Genomic DNA, 15,545 nt, shown 5'->3' with positions numbered 1-15,545 from the left:
TAGGTGAGAGTTGATGATGTTATTGAGGAAAGCTATAACCCTAGGTGAGAGTTGATGATGTGATGGAGGAAAGCTAAAACCCTAGGTGAGAGTTAATGATGTGATGGAGGAAAGCTAAAACCCTAGGTGAGAGTTGAAGATGTGATGGAGGAAAGCTAAAGGTGAGAGTTGATGATGTGAAGGAGGTGATATAGTTGATGTCAGAAGTTTACATACACTTAGGTTGGAGTCATTAAAACTCGTTTTTCAACCACTCCACAAATCTCTTGTTAATTAACAAACTATAGTTTTGGCAAGTCGGTTAGGACATCTACTTTGTGCATGACACAAGTAATTTTTCCAACAATTGTTTACAGACAGATTCACTTATAATTCACTGTATCACAATTCCAGTGGGTCAGATGTTTACATACACCAAGTTGACTGCCTTTAAGCAGCTTGGAAAATTCCAGAAAATTATGTCATGGCTTCAGAAGCTTCTGGTAGGCTAATTGACATAATTTGAGTCAGTTGGAGGTGTACCTGTGGATGTATTTCAAGGCCTACCTTCAAACTCAGTGCCTCTAAAGCCAGGTACAGATATAGATATGTACAGATGACACAAGAGCTGTCAGATTAGAAAATCTATCTTTAGAAATGTTGTCAAAACTACATCAGAATCAAAAATACACATTACATCGTTAGATGACTTTGAATTTATATCGATTTGAAAACTCTCCATTTTCTCCCACTCTATTTCTCGGCTTATTCCCTCTCTCTCAGCTGACTTCCTTACCTCCCTCTTTCTCTTCCTCCCTTCCTCGTCTCACCCTTTCCCTCTCTATCTTTGTCTATGAGTGTTTGTGTTGTGTGTGTTTCTCCCAGTATATCACTGTTTAACAAAGGTTCAGAGGACAGAGGATTAGGTGTGGTAGGATCAGGGGACATATGTCAGACGAGGCTGCGGGAACCACTAGAGTTGCGTCTGCGCAGGGGGTGAGGAAGGGTGTGTGGAAGGGGGTAGGGGGAGTCGGGGGGACAGTACTGGTGGGGGTGGTTGTAGGGGGGAGGAGGGGGAGGCAGAGGGGGCTCAGATCCCTCTCTGATCCGTACGGGTGTGGACATCGCTGATTGGATGAGGCGGTGGTGGGAGGCGGGGCTTCCTTGACTGAGGAAGGCTTCCATTCGCCCCTGGCCGCTCTGGTCCACAACAATCACCTTGACGATCTGCTGGCATTGAATGAGGGTGTCTGGGCGGAGTTCTCCAGGGTGGGTGGGGCTATGCATTGCCAGGGGTGCTGCCAGAGCCAGTTGGGTGGAGTCAGGACTGGTCACATGGTAGGTCTGAAGCAGCCTATCAGGGCTGGCCTGGGTCATGTGGTAGGTCTGCAGCAGCCTATTGTGAATTGACACCTAGTTTAGAAACAGCCAGAGAATGGCATGAGGAGTTACCAGCCTGAACGCAGCCTACAACAGCCCTCTGGTGGGTTAGACACAATGGCAGCATGCAGGGAGCGAACACACACACAATGTCTCCCTAACAAAGATTTTTACATTTACATCATTTAGCAGACACTCTTATCCGCAGCCATTTACAGGAGCATTGGCACATTGACAGATTTTTCACCAAGTCGGCTCGGGATTAGAATCAGTGACCTTTCGGTTACTGGCCCAACTCTCTTAACCACTATGCTACCTGCTGCCAAGATATATGCAACTCTAAAGGACTGACTAAGAGTTAGGGCTTGGTGAGAAGGTTGGGTTGGGAGCTGCTAGTTCTGTAGAGAGGTCATTTAGAGTGGAGTAACTGGGCTCGATTTAAATCAAATCAAATTGTATTTTTCACATGCGCTGAATACAACCGGTGTACACATTACAGTGAAATGCTTCCTTAGAAAACCTGAACTAAACAATGCAGTTTTAAGAAAAAATAAGTGTTAAGAAAGTATTTACTAAATAAACTGAAGAAAACAATAAAACATTGAAATTAAAGAGAAACCATAAAATAACAGTAACAAGGCTATATACAGGGGGTACCGGTACAGAGTCAATGTTCAGGAGCACCGGTTAGTTGAGGTAATTGAGGTAATATGTATGAGAATGGCCATGCAGTAATGGGTGAACAGGGAGTACAGAGGGGACTAAGCACGCACCCCTGAGGGGCTCCCGTGTTGAGGATCAGCGTGGCAGATGTGTTGTTCCTTACCCTTACCACCTGGGGCCTGTCAGGAATTCCAGGATTCAGTTGCAGAGAGGGATGTTTAATTCCAGGATCCTTAGCTTAATTATGAGCTTTGAAGGCACTGTTGTGTTGAACTAATGGTGCTCTCATGCATGCTTCAGTGTTGCTGTAGTCAATGAATAGCATTCTCACGTAGGTGTTCCTTTTGTCCATGTGGGAAAGGGCAGTGTGGAGTGCAATAGAGATTGCGTCATCAGTGGATCTGTTGGGGCGATATGCAAATTGGAGTGGGTCTAGGGTGTCTGGGATAATGGTGTTGATGTGAGTCATGACCAGCCTTTCAAAGCACTTCATGACTACAGGCGTGAGTGCTACAGGGCGTTAGTCATTTAGGCAGGTTACCTTGGTGTTCTTGGGCACATGGACTATGATGGTCTGCTTGAAATATGTTACTATTACAGACTCAGTCAGGGACAAGTTGAAAATGTCAGTGAAGACACTTGTCAGTTGGTCAGTGCATGTTCGGAGTATACGTCCTGGTAATCCATTTGGCCCTCCGGCCTTGTGAATGTTGACCTGTTTATCGCTCATACTCACATCGGCTACGGAGAGCTTGATCACACAGTCATCCGGAACAGCTGGTGCTCTCATGCATGCCTCAGTGTTGCTTGCCTTGAAGGCGCATAGAAGTAATTCAGCTTGTCTGGTAGTCACTGGGCAGCTCACGGCTGTGCTTCCCTTTGTAGTCTGTAATAGTTTACAAGCCCTACCACCTCGACGACTGTTGAAGCCGTTGTAGTAGGATTCAATCTTAGTCCTGTATTGACGCTTTGCCTTCATCGGAGGGCATAGCGGGATTTCTTATCAGCGTCCGGGTTAGAGTCCCGTTCCTTGAAAGCGGCAGCTCTACCCTTTAGCTCAGTGCAAATGTTGCATGTAATCCTTGACTTCTGGTTGGGGTATGTACGTATGGTCGCTGTGGGGATGACATCATCAATGCACTTATTGATGAAGCCAGTGACTGATGTGGTGAACTCCTCAATGCCATCGGAAGAATCCCAGAACATATTCCAGTCTGTACTAGCAAAATAGTCCTGTAGCTTAGCATCTGCGTCATCTGGCCACTTCCATATTATGCGTGTCACTGGTACTTCCTGCTTTAGTTTTTGCTTGTAAGCAGGAATCAGGAGGATATATTTATGGTCAGATTTGCCAATTGGAGGGCTAGGGAGTGCTTTGTACACGTCTCTGAGTGTGGAGTAAAGGTGGTCTAGAGTTTTCTCTGGTTGAAAATGTAACATGCTGGTAGAAATGAAGTAAAATGGATTTAAGTTTCCCTGCATTAAAGTCCCGGCCACTAGGAGCGCCACCTCTGGATGAGCATTTTTTTGCATTGGTTTGTGGTGGTAAGTAGACAGCTATGAAATATATAGATGAAAACTCTCTTAGTACATAGTGTGGTATAGAGCTGAGATACTCTACCTCAGACCACCCATACGTAGAATGTATGCACACATGACTGTAAGTCGCTTTGGATAAAAGCGTCTGCTAAATGGCATATATTATATATTATTAGGTGAGTAAAACCTTGAAACTTCATTAATATTAGACTTTGTGCACCAGCTTTTATTGACAAATAGACACAGACCGCCACCCCTTGTCTATCTGTTCTATCTTGCCGATGCACGGAAAACCCAGTCAGCTGTATGTTATCCATGTCGTCATTCAACCACAAATGGGTGAAACATAAAATATTACAGTTTTTAATGTCCCGTTGATAGGAAAGTCTTGATCCGAGCTCATCCAGTTTATTATCCAATGATTGATTGCACGTTGGCTAATAGGATTGATGTTAGAGGAGGTTACCCACTCGCCTTCTTATAAGGCACCCCGACCTATATCTCCGTCTCTTCTTCATGCAAATGACGGGGATTTGGGCCTTGTCTGGTGTCTGAAGTAAATCCTTCGTGTCCGACTCGTTACGAGGTGGGTAATCGCTGTTCTGATATCCAGAAGCTCTTTTCGGTCATAAGAGATGGTGGCAGAAACATTATGTACAAAATAAGTTACAAATAATGCAAAAAAACACACAATAGCACAACTGGTTAGGAGCCCGTAAAACGGCAGCAATCTCCTCCAGCGCCATTTTAAAAATCATACTCATGCATGCATACACAGACACGCGCATCAACCCTGAGTCTGGCCATGGAGATGGTTTTCTAGCAGGGCCAACAGGGCTTAGAAAAGCTTATGATGGCTGGGAAGCAGATGTTCTGTTAGCAGGAGGCTAATAGCTCACCGTGCATTAGCAGGAGGCTAATAGCTCACCGTGCATTAGCAGGTGGCTAATAGTTCATTACTGCCCCCTGTTAGCAGAAAGCTGAAGGATAAATCTAGCCCTACAGTTGTGGCTGTGTCGCTCTGAGTCACACAGAGCTGGAGGGAGATGGCGAGGGTCTCCTTTACTCCTCACCTGTCTGTATCGTTGCTAACAAAAATACACTGTGTGCATGTGACTCACCTCCACAGTGTTGTTGCTAGTCTTGTCATACAGATCTTTCTGGGCTGAGGGGAGAAACACAGAAGTGACACTCAGAGACACAGAGTGGTGTGTGGTGCTAGTTGCTAACTTAGTGTTTGTCTGTTACCTGTGGGGGATCCCGTGTGTCGACTGAGTGTGCCCATCTGTCCTCCGTTGGTGTGGGGGGTGTGAGTCTGCACCCCCTGTTCTCTCTTCAGCTCCCCTGTAGACAGTGATATATGACCATATATTACATAAAGTGTGTGTGCGTGTGCGTGTGTGTGTGCGTGTGCGTGTGCATGTGCGTGTGCGTGTGCGTGTGCTCACATTGAATGTGTATCTGCTCCATCTCGTTGACCTCAGTGATGGACTCTCGTAGCTCCTCTGTGAACTTCCTGAGCTCCTCTCCACTGGGGGAGCAGAAACTCACCATCTGCTTCTTCTCTGACGAGAACGGACTCAACATGGTGATGCCATGAGCATAGTCTGGACACACACACACACACACACACACACACACACACACACACACACACACACACACACACACACACACACACACACACACACACACACACACACACACACACACACACACACACACACACACACACACACACACACACACACACACACACACACACACACATATATAGTCTGGACTCTGGACAATGTCACAGCTCATAATTAGCTATGTATGTAGAAGTACAGTGTTATAGTACAGTAGTAGTAGTAGTGGTAGTAGTAGTAGTATTGGACAGTAGTAGTAGTAGTAGTAGTAGTAGTAGTGGTAGTAGTAGTGGTAGTAGTGGTAGTAGTAGTAGTAGTGGTAGTAGTGGTAGTAGTGGTAGTAGTAGTAGTAGTGGTAGTAGTGGTAGTAGTATTAGTGGTAGTAGTGGTAGTAGTAGTAGTAATAGTATAGAAATTACATTCGTTACTGAAGAGGTGGAATTGCATGCCCAGTAGACCCATGGCTTTACAGAAGGTGTAGGAGGCAGAAGTCTTCTTCTTGGGACACAGCTTCAGGATCTGTGTGAGGAAATAGCAGAATGAACATAAGCTATACCATCAGTACACATACACATACTGTTACTACACAAAATAACACTACTCGCATGCGTGTGTATGCGGGTGCGTGCTTGTGTGTGTTCTCACAAGTATGAGGTCGTTGAACAGGAACACCTCTCTCTGGGTGTTGGCCAGTTTCTGTTTCAGGGGTTTGTTGAAGTCTGCCACCTCAAACAGACGACAGCAGCACACCAGCCTACGGTGGGGCACAGACAGATTCTACAAAGAAACACACACACACATCATGGGCTAAACACACACACACCACAGGCTAAACACACACACCATGAGGTTAACACACCCACACACACCATGGGCTAAACACACACAGACCATGGGGTTAAAAAACACACACCATGGGCTTAACACACACACACACACCATGGGGTTAACCCACACACCATGGGGTTAACCCACACACACACCACGGGCTTAACACACACACACACACACCATGGGGTTAACCCACACACAGCATGGGTTTAACCCACACACACACCACGGGCTTAACAAACACACACACCACGGGCTTAACAAACACACACACCATGGGGTTAACACACACACACCATGGGGTTAACCCACACACACACCACGGGCTTAACAAACACATACCACGGGCTTAACAAACACACACTCCATGGGGTTAACACACACACCATGGGCTAAACACACACATATACACACACCATGAGGTTAACACACACATACACCATGGGTTTAACACACACGCATCATGGGATTAACACACACACTATGGAGTTAACAAGCACACACACACCATGGGTTTAACACACATACACATACCATGAGGTTAACACACACACTATGGAGTTAACAAGCACACACACACCATGGGTTTAACACACATACACATACCATGAGGTTAACACACACACTATGGAGTTAACAAGCACACACACACCATGGGTTTAACACACATACACATACCATGAGGTTAACACACACACCATGGGTTTAACACACATACACATACCATGAGGTTAACACACACACCATGGGGTTAACACACACACACACACTCACCACTCTCTCACACACATGCACACACCTCTCCCTCAAACTCTCTTACTCTCTCTCCATCTCTCTTTCAGACACACAACACACACACACACCACTCTCTCTCTCCCTCTCACTTTCTGTCTAGCTATCTGACACACACACACCCAAACCCACCAACTCACCGTCTTCATGCCCAGTATGGACTGTTCCACACGGCTGACGTAGGTGACGTGGTCTTCGTTGGAGCGTAGCTCTCTCTGCTGGGTCCTCTCATAGATCCCTGTCACCATCTCCCTGGGGATGTCTGCTCCGTCGTCCACTCCTAAGGGAACAGGGACACACACTACTAGTCACACAGGAGGAACTACAGAGGAAATTCACAAAATAAAGTAATAGCTGAATTTACTCCATCCCTGGTTTAGACTCGTTGCAGGACAGGACAGGATTGCCTGGTAGTTAGTAGCATCCCTATCTGTCAACAGTAGATATGCTGTGGCTCTATCTCACCACTAGAGGGAGACCTTGTGTTGTGTTCCAGTCAGGAGAGAAGCCCCCATTCCAAAATCAAATCAAATCAAATTGTATTGGTCACATACACATGGTTAGCAGATGTTATTGCGAGTGTAGCAAAATGCTTGTGCTTCTAGTTCTGACAGTGCAGCAAAATCTAACAAGTAATATCAAACAATTCCACAACAGATACCTAATACAATATAATAAATATAATATATAATAATATATAATAAATAATAATATAATAATAATAATAATATAATAATAATATAATAATATATAATAATATATAATATAATAATATAATAATATATAATAAATATAATAATAATAATATAATATATAAATAATATAATAATATAATAATAATATAATATAATAATAATAATAATATATGCCATTTAGCGGACGCTTTTATCCAAAGCGACTTACAGTCATGTGTGCATACACACAAATCTAAATAAAGGAATGGAATAAGAATATATACATTTAAACATATGGATGAGCAATGACACAGTGGTGTTGGCAAGATGCAATAGATGGTATAAAATGCAGATATACATATGAGATGAGTAATGCAAGATATGTAAACATTATTAAAGTGTAATTTTTAAAGTGGCATTATTAGAACATTACTCCTCATGTTCTAATAATGCCACTTTAAATATGCAACTTTAATTATTTATTTAGGAGTTAGGGATGTTCCAGCCCTCAGCCTTCTCTCACTTGTCCCTGGTTTGGTGTGTTCTCTACACTGACGAGCCCTGATCTTGCCACTCTAATGATATGGGCCAGTCCAGATGAAAAGGGTCATGTGTTGTTTTAAAATATTCAAAGCATTGTGTGTCAGTTCTATAAATAACCCCTCCAGTGTCTCAGAAACGCTGTCATAAATGTTGCAAGGCTTCTGCAGCTCATTATACTGAGTCACACTCATAAACACACACACACACACACACCGACACACACACACACACACACACACACACACACACACACACACACACACACACACACACACACACACACACACACACACACACACACACACACACACACACACACACACACACACACACACACGACACACACACACCGACACCAACACACACACACACACACACACACACACACACACACACACACACACACACACACACACACACACACACACACACACACACACACACACACACACACACACACACACACACCGACACCGACACCGACACACACACACACACACACACACACACACACACACACACACACACACACACACACACACACACACACACACACACACACACACACACACACACACACACACACACACACACACACACACACACACACACTGTGGGGTTTGTATTATTTTGATTCGTTCTTTTATCAGTAGGCACAGAAATCACACCGAAGGAAGAACTAAACAAAGACACAACTCCCCTAACAAGCTAGGCCCTGTTTGTTGACAACAGACACACACACAGACACCCAGTCACCTCGTAGGTTGCGTATGAAATCGTTGAGGCCCATCTTGCGTTGAGGTTTGATGTTAGGGGAGTACATGTCAGTGTTGAGGAGGACCACAGCAAAGGCCAGGATGAAGATGGTGTCTGGGTTATGGAACTGCTGCACCACCTCAGGATTACACATGCAGTACCTCTGACTGTAGAGGTGGACAGGTAGAGAGATGGAGAGAGAGGTATCGACACATACTCTTTTGTTGCTGAGAATTTAGCAAACCTGTAATGTATTCAAGGTTTAAAAATACTTCTAAACTTAGTAATTTCCACTTTAGAATGTCAGACTTGATTTGCCCTAAGAGAAAATGTATAAACCCCTGCAAAGAAATTCCAATAATTGTAATCCATATAGTAATTCACATTTTCTGTTGCAGCTGGATTATTTTCCTGGCTCAAATGAAGATCCTACATCTGTGCAGTACCTCTGACAGGGGGAAGGGGAGCAGTGAAAAAGAGAGAGTGAAAGAAAGAAAAAGAGACAAAAAGCTGTTTTCTGCTGTAATGGTCTCAGAAACAAACAGTTTCTCCATCATTAGCTAGTAACTCAACTTCAGACATTAATACTGTTCACTTGTGGCTTCTTACATCCTGACAAGAGATGTACGGTATAACCCTCCTCCCAAGCATATACACACATACACTTTGTCAGTGTCCAGTTTCCTGAGATTCCTGCTGCACATCAAATACTCTGACACTGGGAATGATCCGTTTGTGTGTGTGTGATTACGTAACAAAGTTATTTCTACACCAGCTAGTTTTCTTATCTTCACATCTGCATATGAGAGATGCTTACCTGCTGGCACGGAATAATTCCTCCATTAAACTAACTTCTTATGTCACTCTATGTCACCCTTATGACAGATGACACTCCCGTAACTTCTTGTCTATCTTACTACCCCCTCCCAGATAGGTTGGACTTTGTCCCTACAGCTTAAAACCATGGTCCTGTAGGCAGGACACTTGTTGTTTTAGACCTGGGAAACCACTAGGCAGCTGGAATGTAGCTCGTTACTGATATTGATTGGCTCAGTTGCTGAAGTTTTTAGTAATCAGGTCAGGTGTGGTGCTAGGTTGGACTTGCTGTTTGTGATACCCTAGAACCAGATTGTCTGCCCCTGGTGTAACCCTGATATGCTGATCAATCTGAGGGTATGATGTGATTGGTTGATGGGTCTGACCTGAAAGCTTCAATGAGTCTCTCCACCTTCTGGGCCTCTCCCTGGACTCTGATGTGAGCCTGGAACTTCCTCAGAGCCTCGTCCAGCTCCATCCCAGAGAAGTCCATCTCATCGACCACACAGCTAGAGACAGGGGGAGAAGAGGTTAGTTGTGTATGTCTCTCTCATGTCACCGTTGACATCATTGTTTTGTGTGTTTGTGTCTGAGGGTGAGAGAGGGTGGGTGTACAACTGCTCTTGGCGTTTTTTCCCCCTTTTTCAATCATAGTTTCATTACAGAAGCACTGACCTCGAAAACGCACACACACGCACAAATTGACTCACACACTTAACAAGTGCTTATACAGTACATATTCCTCCCAAAGGATAAAGGAAAAGAAAGGGAGATAGAGGGGGGAGTATAGAGAAAATAAAAGAAAGGAAGAGAGGGGGAGTAGAGAGAAAATAAGAGAGGGGGAGTAGAGAGAAAATAAGAGAGGGGGAGTAGAGAGAAAAGAAGAGAGGGGGAGTAGAGAGAAAAGAAGAGAGGGGGAGTAGAGAGAAAACAAGAGAGGGGGAGTAGAGAGAAAAGAAGAGAGGGGGAGTAGAGAGAAAATAAGAGAGGGGGAGTAGAAAGAAAATAAGAGAGGGGGAGTAGAGAGAAAAGAAGAGAGTGGGAGTAGAGAGAAAAGAAGAGAGGGGGAGTAGAGAGAAAAGAAGAGAGGGGGAGTAGAGAGAAAAGAAGAGAGGGGGAGTAGAGAGAAAAAGAAGAGAGGGGAGTAGAGAGAAAAGAAGAGAGGGGGAGTAGAGAGAAAAGAAGAGAAACGGAGAGAGGGGGAGTAGGGAGAAAAGAAGAGAGGAGGAGTAGAGAGAAAAGAAGAGAGGAGGAGTAGAGAGAAAAGAAGAGAAAAGAAAAGGAGAGAGGAGGGGTAGAGAGAAAAGAAGAGAGGGGAGTAGAGAGAAAAGAGGAGAGGAGGAGTAGAGAGAAAAGAAGAGAGGGGGAGTAGAGAGAAAAGAAGAGAAAAGAAAAGGAGAGAGGAGGGGTAGAGAGAAAAGAAGAGAGGGGGAGTAGAGAGAAAAGAAGAGAGGGGAGTAGAGAGAAAAGAAGAGAAAAGAAAGGGAGAGAGGAGGGGTAGAGAGAAAAGAAGAGAGGAGGAGTAGAGAAAAGAAGAGAAAAGAAAAGGAGAGAGGAGGGGTAGAGAGAAAAGAAGAGAGGAAGAGTAGAGAGAAAATAGGAGAGGGGGGTAGAGAGAAAAGAAGAGAGGGGGAGTAGAAAGAAAATAAGAGAGGGGGAGTAGAGAGAAAAGAAGAGAGGAGGAGTAGAGAGAAAAGAAGAGAAAAGAAAAGGAGAGAGGAGGGGTAGAGAGAAAGAAGAGAGGGGAGTAGAGAGAAAAGAGGAGAGGGGGAGTAGAGAGAAAAGAAGAGAGGAGGAGTAGAGAGAAAATAAGAGAAAAGAAAAGGAGAGAGGAGGGGTAGAGAGAAAAGAAGAGAGGAGGAGTAGAGAGAAAAGAAGAGAGGGGGAGTAGGGAGAAAAGAAGAGAGGGGGAGTAGAGAGAAAAGAAGAGAGGGGGAGTAGAGAGAAAAGAAGAGAGGGAGTAGAGAGAAAAGAAGAGAGGGGGAGTAGAGAGAAAAGAAGAGAAAAGAAAAGGAGAGAGGAGGGGTAGAGAGAAAAGAAGAGAGGAGGAGTAGAGAGAAAAGAAGAGAAAAGAAAAGGAGAGAGGAGGGGTAGAGAGAAAAGAAGAGAGGAGGAGTAGAGAGAAAAGAAGAGAAAAGAAAAGGAGAGAGGAGGGGTAGAGAGAAAAGAAGAGAGGGGAGTAGAGAGAAAAGAGGAGAGGAGGAGTAGAGAGAAAAGAAGAGAGGGGGAGTAGAGAGAAAAGAAGAGAAAAGAAAAGGAGAGAGGAGGGGTAGAGAGAAAAGAAGAGAGGGGGAGTAGAGAGAAAAGAAGAGAGGGGAGTAGAGAGAAAAGAAGAGAAAAGAAAGGGAGAGAGGAGGGGTAGAGAGAAAAGAAGAGAGGAGGAGTAGAGAAAAGAAGAGAAAAGAAAAGGAGAGAGGAGGGGTAGAGAGAAAAGAAGAGAGGAGGAGTAGAGAGAAAATAGGAGAGGGGGTAGAGAGAAAAGAAGAGAGGGGGAGTAGAAAGAAAATAAGAGAGGGGGAGTAGAGAGAAAAGAAGAGAGGAGGAGTAGAGAGAAAAGAAGAGAAAAGAAAAGGAGAGAGGAGGGGTAGAGAGAAAGAAGAGAGGGGAGTAGAGAGAAAAGAGGAGAGGGGGAGTAGAGAGAAAAGAAGAGAGGAGGAGTAGAGAGAAAATAAGAGAAAAGAAAAGGAGAGAGGAGGGGTAGAGAGAAAAGAAGAGAGGAGGAGTAGAGAGAAAAGAAGAGAGGGGGAGTAGGGAGAAAAGAAGAGAGGGGGAGTAGAGAGAAAAGAAGAGAGGGGGAGTAGAGAGAAAAGAAGAGAGGGGAGTAGAGAGAAAAGAAGAGAGGGGGAGTAGAGAGAAAAGAAGAGAAAAGAAAAGGAGAGAGGAGGGGTAGAGAGAAAAGAAGAGAGGAGGAGTAGAGAGAAAAGAAGAGAAAAGAAAAGGAGAGAGGAGGGGTAGAGAGAAAAGAAGAGAGGGGAGTAGAGAGAAAAGAGGAGAGGAGGAGTAGAGAGAAAAGAAGAGAGGAGGAGTAGAGAGAAAAGAAGAGAGGGGAGTAGAGAGAAAAGAGGAGAGGAGGAGTAGAGAGAAAAGAAGAGAGGGGAGTAGAGAGAAAAGAAGAGAGGGGGAGTAGAGAGAAAAGAAGAGAAAAGAAAAGGAGAGAGGAGGGGTAGAGAGAAAAGAAGAGAGGAGGAGTAGAGAGAAAAGAAGAGAAAAGAAAAGGAGAGAGGAGGGGTAGAGAGAAAAGAAGAGAGGGGAGTAGAGAGAAAAGGAGAGAGGGGGAGTAGAGAGAAAAGAAGAGAGGGGGAGTAGAAAGAAAATAAGAGGGGGAGTAGAGAGAAAAGAAGAGAGGGGGAGTAGAGAGAAAAGAAGAGAAAAGAAAAGGAGAGAGAAGAGGGGTAGAGAGAAAAGAAGAGAGAGGGAGTAGAGAGAAAAGAGGAGAGGGGGAGTAGAGAGAAAAGAAGAGAGGGGGAGTAGAGAGAAAAGAAGAGTGGGGGAGTAGAGAGAAAAGAAGAGAAAAGAAAAGGAGAGAGGATGGGTAGAGAGAAAAGAAGAGAGAGGGGAGTAGAGAGAAAAGGGGAGAGGGGGAGTAGAGAGAAAAGAAGAGAGGGTGAGTAGAGAGAAAAGAGAGAGGGGGTAGAGAGAAAAGAAGAGAGGGGGAGTAGAGAGAAAAAAGAAGAGAGGGGAGTAGAGAGAAAAGAAGAGAAACGGAGACAGGGGGAGTAGAGAGAAAAGAAGAGAGGAGGAGTAGAGAGAAAAGAAGAGAAAAGAAAAGGAGAGAGGGGAGTAGAGAGAAAAGAGGAGAGGGGGAGTAGAGAGAAAAGAAGAGAGGGGGAGTAGAAAGAAAATAAGAGAGGGGGAGTAGAGAGAAAAGAAGAGAGTGGGAGTAGAAAGAAAATAAGAGAGGGGGAGTAGTTAGAAAAGAAGAGAGTGGGAGTAGAGAGGGGGAGTAGAGAGAAAGGAAGAGAAACGGAGAGAGGGGGAGTAGGGAGAAAAGAAGAGAGGAGGAGTAGAGAGAAAAGAAGAGAAAAGAAAAGGAGAGAGGAGGGGTAGAGAGAAAAGAAGAGAGGGGAGTAGAGAGAAAAGGAGAGAGGGGGAGTAGAGAGAAAAGAAGAGAGGGGGAGTAGAAAGAAAATAAGAGAGGGGAGTAGAGAGAAAAGAAGAGAGGAGGAGTAGAGAGAAAAGAAGAGAAAAGAAAAGGAGAGAGGAGGGGTAGAGAGAAAAGAAGAGAGGGAGTAGAGAGAAAAGGGAGAGGGGGAGTAGAGAGAAAAGAAGAGAGGGGGAGTAGAGAGAAAAGAAGAGAGGGTGAGTAGAGAGAAAAGAGGAGAGGGGGAGTAGAGAGAAAAGAAGAGAGGGGGAGTAGAGAGAAAAGAAGAGTGGGGGAGTAGAGAGAAAAGAAGAGAGGGGGGGTAGAAAGAAAATAAGAGAGGGGGAGTAGAGAGAAAATAAGAGAGTGGGAGTAGAGAGAAAAGAAGAGAGGGGGAGTATAGAGAAAAGAAGAGAGGGGAGTAGAGAGAAAAGAAGAGAGGGGGAGTATAGAGAAAAGAAGAGAGGGGGAGTAGAGAGAAAAGAAGAGAGGGGGAGTAGAGAGAAAAGAAGAGAGGGGGAGTAGAGAGAAAAGAAGAGAGGGGGAGTAGAGAGAAAAGAAGAGAGGGGAGTAGAGAGAAAAGAAGAGAGGGGGAGTAGAGAGAAAAGAAGAGAAACGGAGACAGGGGGAGTAGAGAGAAAAGAAGAGAGGAGGAGTAGAGAGAAAAGAAGAGAAAAGAAAAGGAGAGAGGGGAGTAGAGAGAAAAGAGGAGAGGGGGAGTAGAGAGAAAAGAAGAGAGGGGGAGTAGAAAGAAAATAAGAGAGGGGGAGTAGAGAGAAAAGAAGAGAGTGGGAGTAGAAAGAAAATAAGAGAGGGGGAGTAGTTAGAAAAGAAGAGAGTGGGAGTAGAGAGGGGGAGTAGAGAGAAAGGAAGAGAAACGGAGAGAGGGGGAGTAGGGAGAAAAGAAGAGAGGAGGAGTAGAGAGAAAAGAAGAGAAAAGAAAAGGAGAGAGGATGGGTAGAGAGAAAAGAAGAGAGGGGAGTAGAGAGAAAGGAAGAGAAAAGAAGAGAGGGGAGTAGGGAGAAAAGAGGAGAGGGGGAGTAGAAAGAAAATAAGAGAGGGGGAGTAGAGAGAAAAGAAGAGAGGGGGAGTAGAGAGAAAAGAAGAGAAGGGGAGTAGAGAGAAAAGACGAGAAGGGGAGTAGAGAGGGGGAGTAGAGAGAAAAGAAGAGAAACGGAGAGAGGGGGAGTAGAGAGAAAAGAAGAGAGGAGGAGTAGAGAGAAAAGAAGAGAAAAGAAAAGGAGAGAGGAGGGGTAGAGAGAAAAGAAGAGAGGGGAGTAGAGAGAAAAGAGGAGAGGGGGAGTAGAGAGAAAAGAAGAGAAAAGGAGAGAGGGGGAGTAGAGAGAAAATAAGAGAAAAGGAGAGAGGGGGAGTAGAGAGAAAAGAAGAGAGGGGAGTAGAGAGAAAAGAAGAGAAGAGAAAAGGAGAGAGGGGGAGTGGAGCGAAAAGAAGAGAGGGGAGTAGAGAGAAAAGACGAGAGGGGGAGTAGAGAGAAAAGAAGAGAGGGGGAGTAGAAAGAAAATAAGAGAGGGGGAGTAGAGAGAAAAGAAGAGAGGGGGAGTAGAAAGAAAATAAGAGAGGGGGAGTAGAGAGAAACGAAGAGTGGGGGAGTAGAGAGAAAAGAAGAGAGGGGGAGTAGAGAGAAAAGAAGAGAGGGGGAGTAGAGAGAAAAGAAGAGAGGGGGAGTAGAGAGTAAAGACGAGAGGGGGAGTAGAGAGAAAAGAAGAGAAAAGGAGAGAGGGGGAGTAGAGAGAAAAGAAGAGAGGGGGAGTAGAGAGAAAAGAAGAGAGGGGGAGTAGAGAGAAAATAAGAGAGGGGGAGTAGAGAGAAAAGAAGAGAGGGGGAGTAGAGAGAAAAGAG

At 44.8% G+C, this 15,545-nt stretch overlaps 1 protein-coding gene across 1 annotated transcript in view; it reads right to left on the bottom strand.

The window, feature by feature from the left end:
- Positions 1–443: 443 nt before the first annotated feature.
- The window catches only part of LOC124042114 (IQ motif and SEC7 domain-containing protein 3-like), a 33,983-nt gene continuing 18,881 nt past the window's right edge, over positions 444–15,545 (bottom strand). Inside the window, exons 7-15 of the mRNA XM_046360498.1 lie at positions 9,991–10,113; positions 8,789–8,955; positions 6,956–7,095; positions 5,838–5,969; positions 5,612–5,711; positions 5,010–5,168; positions 4,810–4,905; positions 4,683–4,726; positions 444–1,392 (exon numbers count right to left, since the gene is read on the bottom strand). Of these exons, the coding sequence (XP_046216454.1) occupies positions 931–1,392; positions 4,683–4,726; positions 4,810–4,905; positions 5,010–5,168; positions 5,612–5,711; positions 5,838–5,969; positions 6,956–7,095; positions 8,789–8,955; positions 9,991–10,113 (1,423 nt within the window). The 3' untranslated portion in view covers positions 444–930. The remainder of the gene's footprint in view (positions 1,393–4,682; positions 4,727–4,809; positions 4,906–5,009; positions 5,169–5,611; positions 5,712–5,837; positions 5,970–6,955; positions 7,096–8,788; positions 8,956–9,990; positions 10,114–15,545) is intronic.

The sequence above is a fragment of the Oncorhynchus gorbuscha genome, linkage group LG01, assembly GCF_021184085.1.
Source record: "Oncorhynchus gorbuscha isolate QuinsamMale2020 ecotype Even-year linkage group LG01, OgorEven_v1.0, whole genome shotgun sequence".
Lineage (NCBI taxonomy): Eukaryota > Metazoa > Chordata > Actinopteri > Salmoniformes > Salmonidae > Oncorhynchus > Oncorhynchus gorbuscha.
The sequence above is the reverse complement of the archived record's forward strand: the minus strand, read 5'-3'. Positions and strand labels throughout refer to the sequence as shown.